The 10,771-nt window shown below is 32.7% G+C and overlaps 1 protein-coding gene across 1 annotated transcript; it reads right to left on the bottom strand.

Moving 5' to 3' along the window:
• Positions 1–3,866: 3,866 nt before the first annotated feature.
• On the bottom strand, positions 3,867–5,943 carry LOC149528739 (putative UDP-rhamnose:rhamnosyltransferase 1). Its single transcript, XM_089809437.1, has one exon. The coding sequence runs from the start codon at positions 5,712–5,714 to the stop codon at positions 4,311–4,313; it is 1,404 nt and encodes a 467-aa protein (XP_089665563.1). The 5' UTR covers positions 5,715–5,943; the 3' UTR covers positions 3,867–4,310.
• Positions 5,944–10,771: the final 4,828 nt, after the last annotated feature.

The following is a 10,771-nucleotide window of genomic DNA, read 5'->3' as shown; positions in this document are numbered from 1 at the left end:
TAGCTCCATGTTTACTAATGATATCTAGCAAAGAATAGACAAACTTGAAACCGATCTACATAATAGTGAAAATGTATTGAACATGGATGTGAGTTCCAGTGTGCAACACAAAACTGTGTCTATAAGGGCTAAAAAGTTTGATCACTTCTGATGATCTAGCCTATGAAGGGTTGGCCCTATTAAGATCATACAAGACTGTTAGTTCCACCTTTATTAAAGGATTTTAACTACACAATTAAGTGAGCATTATGTTAAGAGATTTACATAGGTCTATTAGGATCACTTTGTTAAGAGATTCACCTTGAAACACCTATTAAAATGAATCAATGCCTTGATCTTTCAGTCTGCAATTTGAATGTTGATAACAAAATCACCTCTTCTCAAACTAATATCACCTCTATGTAATAGATATACTTTATCTCCTCTCTACACTGCTCAACCACCTTACAATTTCTCAGCACTTAACTTCACTGAATTTACCTTCATCTTCACATCCAAACTTCTAACTTGCAATTAATAGGAATTAGGTGTAAAACCCTCCTTAAATAGTTGTTTGATGAAACTTCTTTGTCATGATCAATGATCTAGATTCACCCCTTTCACCACTTAGTCCTTCTAATATTCCAATTGGTTAATCACCATTCATATGAATCGATGATCCCTAATTACATGCATAATTAACTCCTTGATTAGCTCATTGAACTATAAAATATGCTTCCATCTTAATAAAAATGGTTTACATCAATGTTTGAACATTTATACAAAATGATGTTACTTGACACATATGCTGTACTGCCAGTCAAGGAAAACTAATTCTTCATGTTGTCCCTTGGCCTTAACTGTCCTCAACTTTAACTTCTTTGTTTTTCCTTTCTATCACTCAACTTATGTTGCCTCCAGAGTAACTCAAAAACCATTTGAGTACTTAGCAACACTTGGAATACTCGGTAGTAACTACTTCTCAACAACAATTAAGTATTTACATACTTTACATAGCATTACTCAACCTGAAAAGAATCACTCAATTGTGTTGACCGAATAACTTTGCCTAGTAAATCATTAAGTGTTTTGCACTAATTGATAGTACTAGATTGCCTTGATGGTCAACAATTAATTAGGGTGGCTTTTATCTAAATCTTTCCATTGAGGCAAAGGAATTTTTTTAAAGGATATTGTGTTTGACTTTTTTTTTTCTATGGCTTTGGATTAATAATTAATGTGATATTGTTCTCTATGTTATATTATTTCGATGTGATGAAAAAAGAGAACTAAAAACAAATTTTGATAAGAACAAATATATTGCCTCTCTAATTCATACCACCAAGATAGAAACTTTTTTTTTTAATTTTAATTTTTTTGTTGTTCTTTTGCTTTGAAAAATAATGTGATGTTCTACTTTCTTTTTTCTTTTTAATTTCTTAGTGTAAAAAAAGGGTACCAATAAAAAATTTTAAAATAATAAAGGTAGCCTCTATTTGACATACTTCTTACGAGATTCAGAGTTTGGATTTCCAAAAACCTTAACCAATACTATATTATTGTTTATCAATCTTATTGAGAAAGTCGTATGTTCCACAAGACAATAGTAAATAATTACTTAATATGACTCTAACCAAAGAATCCCATTTATATCTTTTGATACTTAGATGTTTTGTTCATTACTTGAAGAACTTTGTATTTATACATATGCAAGGGGTACCTTTTGATCAATAAATTAGTAATAGTTGTTGTGAATTCATCAATATTAATGTCATAAGGTAGAGCTCTCAGCCATGCAACCCTAGGTATAAGTGCTTGAGCATATGTAAAACCAATATCAACTAAGAAACTCATATCATTGTAATACTTGTCTACTATGGATTTAGAAATTCTAGACCTATTCTTCATCTTTCTTTTGAATTCCTCAAAATAACCATCCATAATTTTCTCAAATTTATCACCCATTTAGCAAATGAAGTCATTTATATGCTAGGTTACTAGTTTCTTATTATCCTATACAACATTTCCAACAATATGAAATGAATTCTAAACATAGAATTAAATACATAAAATCAAAGAACCAAACTTAAACATGTTGTTCTTTGACTGTCTTATGTTGTCCAAATTGTTTGCTAATTATTTGAATTGTAATTCTACTAGGTCATAGCTATGGCTTTTCCTTATAATCTTCCATGCAATGTCAACAACTATATATGACATAATGTTCAGTTGGCTAGGCTGGTAGAGTTTATTAGATATAATGATTAATGAATTTAATAATAATAGAATATTAAAAATAAAATGATTAATGAAATTAATAAATGAGTTTCACCACCAGAACAATAGATGCAATTCAAAGTAACACATAAATAGAAACAATAGAATGATTAATGAATTTAATAAATGAGTTTCACCACCAAAACAATAGGTGTAATACAAAGTAATTTTCCTTGAAGAAAGTAGATTAAATGTAAGATGAAAAAATTATTGCATACTTAAAAACTACTATTTAATTTAATTAAACTCTCTTGCAAGGCAAAAAATAAAATGAAAAATGTTGAAAACAAGATCATCGGGTGATCTCATTTCATACTATCAAAATAGGGTAATTAAAGCCAAAATTTATTGAAGAAATGAAAATTTTCAAATACTTTCATATCTAGGAGTTTAGATTTTTAAACTAAAATGCATTGTAAAATTCACAAACCACTAATTTTATGGTGAATTTAGATAATACTATAGTCTTTTCAACCTTTCAGAATCCCCTACCTTCAATTTTTTAGCATTTTATATTTTGTTCCCTCCAATAAATACAAATGTGGCTTGTTGTATTGATTTAATAAGACTATTGTCAATCTAAATTTTTAATATAGCATCGTTACTTCATGTATAAAAGATCAAGCATTGAGGATTAATTCCTTGTCATCCTCAAGCATAACATTAATCTCATAAACTTATTTTTTTTTCAATATTAATGAAAGATGAACTATTGAAGGAAACCACAGACCATTGAATGATGGAGGAGTAAGTGTTAATTATAATATATTTTGACTTCATTTTAAGAGAGAAACCATCAAATGATTTAAGAGGAATATGTAAAATTATAGTCTCTCATTGTTTAGTTATTATCATAACATAATAAGAAAACTTTCACCAAGCTCCATTATTAAATTGTACTAAACTTTTTAAGAAGATCTTTAATAATAAAAAGTTACATTTCTTGAAACAAGAACCTTTAAGACTGTGACAAATGTTGAACACGTATATCTTGAATCTTAAATCTGATTTATAGTAACTAATGCAAAGGAGAATTTGTTTTTGTGCATTGTAATTTTGAAACTTTTGTATCACCAAAAGATATTGTTTTGAATGACATAGATTATTTTATATATATTTTAGATTCTAAGCTTTTCATTTACAAAATACTATTAAAACAATCATCTTAATAGAAAAAAGATATAAGTGAACAATAAAAGTATTCCTTATCTAGAATGCTGATGCAACAAAGAAAATCATGTATTTTCATATCATGACATAGACCACAATATTCCACAGATTTATGAGAAGTTTTGGACATCTATTTTAATGTATGTCAGCACTCATACAATGCTCTCTCTATGCTAAGTATAATGTTTATATTTCACATTCAGGTGAAATCGATTTACTATTCTAACACTCATACATAATTCGAGAAGTTTTCAGAGTTCACATGCATGAAAGAATCATCTTGAGTCGCAATAATGTAATATAATATGCATAATTTTGGTTGTGTAAGGTACAAATAGTATACATAGGTTTCGTTGTCACACAATAATGTAATATAATACGCATAATTTTCGTTGTGTAAGGTACAAATAGTAAACATAATTTTCATTGTGACACAATAGTGTAATATAATATGCATACTTTTCATTGTGACAAGTTACAAATAGTATACATAATTTTCGTTGGGAAATGAAGAAACTAAAACAGTAGGGACAAATTGCTGCAGCACTAAGCATACAATTGACTCTATTTATTCATTGAACAAAATTATCGCTAGATCATAGATGAATTGATCCAATTAAAAGAGATCGGAGGCAGAAAATGTACTACGAAACCCTCTATCAGTAGATTTCTCTTGGAGTAAAACATTTGACAAATTCTTATAGATCACTAAACTGGACACAGCAATGATTACGAACCCAAGAACAGTCATTTCTAACTCACGCAAGAAACTCGTAAACAAAATGACATAATAAAACATACATAAGGAAACAGTTTGTTTTCTGCAGACTTTCCCCTGAGCGATCGCAGAGTGATGGCGGCTTCTCTCTGACATGCATATATAATCAAACAGATTGTTTTCTGGAGGCTTTCTCCTTGAGAGAAGTGACAAAGTTGTGCATGTTTGTTCGATGGACTTGGCAAACATTACTGGTCAGAACCCGACTAATTTCCTCAACATTAGACCTAATCCGATTGCCCTCTTCCTCCACCATCACAGCTCGTACAGCTCTAGCTATGTCCTCCTTAGTGAAAGAACCATCTTCATCGTTTCTTGTCACCTCCACTCCCATCTTCAGCTCCTCAGAAATGAACCGAGCAGTTAACCCCTGCTCGTACTGGATTAGTAGTGCAACAAAAGGCACTCCAAACCTCAGCCCTTCTGTAACGGAATTCCATCCACAGTGTGTAAGAAATGCACCAGTTGAAGGATGGTTCAAGATGTGCATTTGAGGCACCCACTCTGTCACCACCAGTCCTCTTCCACGAGGCGTACAATCTTCAAAGACTTGCTGCAACTCAGCCGCCGATCTGCCAAGAAGAACACATAGGAATGGAATATCACTTTCCTCCAAACCGAGCAGGAGAGCATTGAACTGTTGGGCAGTGAGAGGGCATTCACTACCGAACGACACAAACACAACAGAACGAGCGGACTGCTCGTCCAGCCACGCCAAGCAAGAATCAGCAGCAGGGCGTGGGGGTAGGGTGGGCGTGAAAAGCCCCACGGGGAACATCAATCTCCCGGTGCTTCCTTGAAAATAGTCAACAAATTTGCGTTCCAACTCAAGGCAAGTGTTGCAAACCGTTGCCCAGCTCTCCTCAACAGAGAGGAAAACGCGGTCCATGAAGCTGAGGCCCTCGCCAAAACCATGTTCCTTGTTTTGATAAAAGGGAAGCATGTTCCGCGCTTCAAAGGGTTGGTTGCGGACGACGAAAGAGGGGAATCCCATTGGCGGTACACACAGATCTTCGGCCGTCGGGATTTGGGGCAGTCCATGCCTCTGCTGCACTGTTAAGAAGCTCATCCAACTCATGTTGAATACCACGAAATTTACTGTGGAAATTCCCGACTTGGCGGCAACCCGAGGAGTCCAATAGATCGTCGTATCATGTATGACAAAATCAGGGGAAAGCAGTTTCAGCAGCGCTCCGAATGGCTGCTCGCAAAGATCAAGGGCTTGGAAGAGCAGCGGTATTAAGTCTGTCCTTCCCATCTCGGATAAACCTGCCGTGGATTCGATGCCTACGGGCAGCCCGTTTACGGATGGCAATGGAATCTCCACGGGTTCGATTCCAGGCGTCGACAACATCTGGCTTTTAATCCGTGCAATGTTGAGAGGAGTGGAGACAAAGGAAATTCTGAGGCCATATGTGAGAAGGCTCTTGGCGAGCTCTAAGAAGGGAGTTATATGGCCGTGGGCAAGCCAAGGGAACATTACCACATGAAGCTGTTGATGATCCGCCATTGTCTACAATTGCAGCTTATTTGCGGTAACCAGTGATCAGTTTCCAACCATCGTAGACGAGACACAGTATTGGCTATCCAACCACCAAAACAGCAGTTTCTATATACCTAATTCTAACTGATTGAAAAAAAAACTAAAAAAAATTAAGTCCTCCCTACGTACGAGTGACCATTTTCGTGGCTGCATAGCCACTTATAACGAGGCACTGTATTTTTATTACCTAATAGTCAGAAAGGCGATTCAGATTTTAATAACAGGTACGACTCAAGTGGTCAACAAGACTTGAATGTAAATATAGATGTGATGCGCATTTTATTTATATCATTGCACTCACAAATAGCCATCTTTGCTTTTTCATAGTGGCCGAAATGTTATTAGAAGTTTGGCAATGGGTTAATCGTAATTCTCCCATATGCTTATGCATGTATATATCATGCTAACACCATCGTACTTTACAAAAGTCCTGTTTTAGAGTCAAGCACAGGATTAGGGTACGAAAAAGAAGTAGGAGTAAAAATTACATTTGGAGAATATATAAGAGAGTTAAAAAATTTGTAACTGCCTAAAATATATATAAAAGAAAAGTTTTTAAAAATAACTTAATGTCTTCTTGTTGTGCTTTTAAGGTTGATGTTTAACATTTTTGTGGTTGACTTTACATGCAAGTCTATTTTTCACAAATTTTATAAAAAATTATATGTATTTTAAATTTGTATAAAAATAAAATAAGTGATATTGAAAAATAGAAAAAATGGTCTTGTGACAAAATGTGAACTCCAGTGTGAAGATTTATGTACCCTAAAATTTGGGAAGAACAAAGCACATTAGGCAGAACACGATCCTTATCTATAATAGATTTGAATCATTGTGATCGGTTTCAAAGAATGCCAATCTAAAAGGACCGAGTGTTAACAAGAAGTTATCTTCTTCATCTCTATACACCTTTAATAATTTTCAAAAGCATGAGGGGAAAGCATCTATCAATAGGCACAAAGAACACTTTGCCAAAACCAAGTATGCACGAAGTGGTCGAGCTGAAGAAATTTTATTACTAATGTAAATGTTGCATTCTCAAGGAAAGGATAACTATCAACATAGTAGCTATTGACATAGGAAACACAAGAAAAAGGTATGCATCAAGACCAATACCCTAACTATGAAAACTAAGAAACAAGGAAAAGAAAATGTATGAAAATAGTAAGGTAATAAGAAGTAAAAATATTAGCAACCCTTATTGTCAATTATGTCTAACTCTTGCCATCTCAGGTATCAAAGGCTAATAGGGTTCCTTTAAGTCACAAAGATAGTAGAATGGTGTAAAAAATAGCTTCAAACCTACAATTTGCAACTAAGGCAAGACAGATATAGGACATCCAAATAATTCTCCCCCAATGCCCCCTGAAAATTATCTGGTAATACCCAATCTTAAATAGTTTGTTTTGATAAATATTATCATGTCATTAATATAAGACTCTTCCCTATCTACTACAGAGATAGACCCCAAGATTTTCCAACTTAAAAATAGTAATGGGAGCTTTGGCAGATACTCAGAAGAAGGCAAGGTTAATGGAGACCTCTCATAATGGAAGAAAGGAAGCACTAGGTGTTAGCAATAACACCAACCAGCCAAAAAATTTCAATGACAATCATAGTAAAAAGGAAAATATTATAATTATTAGTGATAAACATAGTAAAGATAATTAGTTTGAGTGCAATAAGCTTCAGATCCATGCATATTGGAATTTCCCTAAAATAAAGAATCCAAAACTGGTAAAATGGCTAAAATCTATCAATAGTGACCAGGTGAGTATCTCCCCTCTGTCAAATAGCTTAATTTATTTACAATGTAAAAGTAAGAGAATTAGAGCTGAAATCCTTTCAGAACCTCTTTGTTTTTATAAAGGATTTAGGATTAAATTCATAAACTTGCTAGTTTTTTATATTTGTCAACATGGGTAGAATTCAAAGCTATCATAGTAAAAATATTACATTACACCTTCACATATTGAAATACATTGGCAACTTATTAGGATTTTTTTTCAATAAATCCAAGCTAATGATAAAACTTCTAATGAAGTTAAAATCCCAGCAAACATCAAATCCGGTTTACAAGAACATAATCTTATCAGAATTATAACTAATAGGTCCATATAAAAATTACATTACTCAAAATTTCAATGTTAAATTTAGAAGATAAACCTCCTTGATGATAATCCTAAAAGGACTTCAAATGACTCAAACTATAAATGTATTTACAAAAAGACATAACTAAAAGAAGCATTATGAAAGCTAACCAACTACAATAGGGATAATGATAAAAATACAATGCTGGTAAATCAAGAAGATGGGACAACAAATAGAATTGAAGTGAGATCTCAAACCAATAGAAATAAACAAAGGCTTTTTTTAGTGTTACCAAGTTTTAATACCTGCATTTTAAACTTCAAATTTTATCCCATTAATGAATCTCTGGTAATTTTTACTGCTAATGATGTTGCTATAAATTCCAATTTGTAAAAAAGGTGGTGTCTTAAATTTATGTTGAACTTAAACTTTGAACCTCAAAGTTCAGAGGTTCAAGTTCAAAGTTCAAGATTCACCAGCTCTAAGGTTCAAGTTCAAAGGTCAAAATTGAGTTTGTTAATTCAGAGTTCAAGTTTTAGTTTACAAAATCAAAGTTCAAGCTTCAAGTTTAGAGGTCCAGCTGTCAGGTTTTGAAATGTAGATTTAGAGGATCGGTGGCTCAAAAGTCCAAAAATGAGTTCAAATTCAATTTCAAAGGTTCAAAATGAAGATTCACAACCCAAAGTTCTACGTTTGAGTTAAAAGCCAAAGTTCAAGTTCAAGGTTCAATTCAAAATCTTAGCATGCAATTCAGATTCTCAAAAGTTCAAAGGTCAAGTATTGAGTTGTGGAGGATAATCATTTTCATTAAACATGCGATCGGGTGTCACTCATACTAAGATTAAGAGAAAATCACAACAAAGGAAAAAAATATGGTGTAACTCCAAGATATTATAATGACACTTACATAATCATATTTTATGGTGCTCATTTCCATTTAGATTTTTGGAGAAAACTATGACAACTCCATAAACATAAGACATTTTAAAAAGTCTAGAGGCTAAAAAAATGGGTCTCAGTGTATGGGCCATAAGTAATCATTCCATCATTGGATTTTTCTCAATTTTGGATATGTTGTGTTGAGACAAGTTACACACAATCCCACTGGAGAGATTGCTAAAATACAATCGGGTTGAAAAGTTATTAACATCTGAGTGCAAGTCTATCCAAAAATTTCTAAGGAAAAGATTAAAATGAAAGCTCATTTCATGAAGAGTTTTGAAATTAAGACCCAGCAAGATATTCAAGATTATCAGCTACAAATAGAGACAATTTATTATAAATTTTCTTTTATAATACCATGTCATAACATTTAAAAGAAAAATTGTATTAAAAGATATGAAAGATGGATAAAAAATTAATTGTTAATCTTTCCAAGAATCCTTAATAAAACTAAAAAGAATTGATCAAGGGGAATATATAAGTATGCAAATGAAAGCCAAATAGAGGGAGGTTCTCCTTTTTAAAAAGTCGGGTGGTTATAGGAGAGGAACAAACATTCTATTTTTTAATAGGCAAATAGGAAGATTTTTATGACATTTTTGCAAAATAAATTATTGTAATGACAGGGCATTGAATGATCATGTGATCATTTTTTTTTATTCAACAATAAATAAGAGTCTATATAAAAGATCATATGGTTTGTATGTTTACTTTTGTGATTAAGTTTTAATCGTTCATTTTCCTTTTTTATGTTTTGGATATCTTCCTCCATCATGGTATCAAGTATATGTTGTTTGTAATCATATGGTTTGTACACACATATCTTGCATAATGCAATATTTAACTTCTCTTATTTTCCTTTTCATGAGAAGGGTTTGAGGAACATTCTTAAGGTTGTTTGTTAATCTTTCTCTTTATGTTTAATCCATGAATTTGATAACCACATTCATTTCATGTTTATCTGTGGATGTTAATAACTTCATTTCTTCAGGTTAAAGACATAATCTACATTTAATTCATTTTAAATTTGAAGAAGGAAGCTGAGCCTTCATAATAAAACTTAGAGAGTACTTGTACATACAACTGCAAGTGACTCAACTATTAGTTCTGTTTGTTCTTCTTTCTAGGCATTTAAGAGTCAATTTATTTCACTATTGTCAAAGGAAAAATATATTTAGTAACATATTTTAGCAACTCTACTAGGGACCGAAAATAAGGATTTAGCACCTACCTTTTGGTTTCTTGGTTTTCATTTCATCTCTTTGTATAGGAGACTGGCGACTCTATATAATGACCATGCCTGAAAGAAGCGTCTTAAAGAAGAAAAGACCTGACCCTACCATCTTGGACATCAAAAAGATCAATGATAAAGTGTTGCAAGATTTCTGGAAGCACTGCAAAGAGAGTATTTCACATACTGTGAAAACAAATCTTAGTCTTGAAGATGATCATACTTCTACCCTGTTATGGAGGATCTAGTTTCATATATTTCACAAACTAAAAGACCTAGAGGAATATAAGAAAAGAGTACATTGGCTTCCAAAAGAGCTAGAAATGGATAACATTGAAGCTCCAGTCATTCAAGTCTCGTCTCTCTCATACAATTACCTTGTGATGAATGAGAATGAGTTTTAACAAGATCAAACATTGGTGAATGCAAATTAGATAGGTTCTAAGAACACAATAAGCTTGGAAGAGAATGTTGCATGTGATTCTTTGTTACTTCCACAATGCAAATGTAATGATGTAGAAAATCCTCCTTGTGTAAAGGTCTATAATGACCATGTTTTGGAATCTTTCTCCTTTAAATATAATAAGATTTTCAAACTTCTTGATTATGATCTTCCGCTTTCTTTCAATGAGGCTTGTGATGAAGACAAAATTACAAAGAAGATGCTCATGCCTAGCAACAAACAAATGGTGTAGCTTGATGAATATCAAAATACAACAAAGTTTGAATGTATAAGTAGATGAAATATTCTTGAGTTTAT

The sequence above is a fragment of the Cupressus sempervirens genome, chromosome 11 (genome assembly GCF_028749045.1).
Source record: "Cupressus sempervirens isolate cs-2001-9-10 chromosome 11, ASM2874904v1, whole genome shotgun sequence".
NCBI lineage: Eukaryota > Viridiplantae > Streptophyta > Pinopsida > Cupressales > Cupressaceae > Cupressus > Cupressus sempervirens.
The sequence above is the reverse complement of the archived record's forward strand: the minus strand, read 5'-3'. Positions and strand labels throughout refer to the sequence as shown.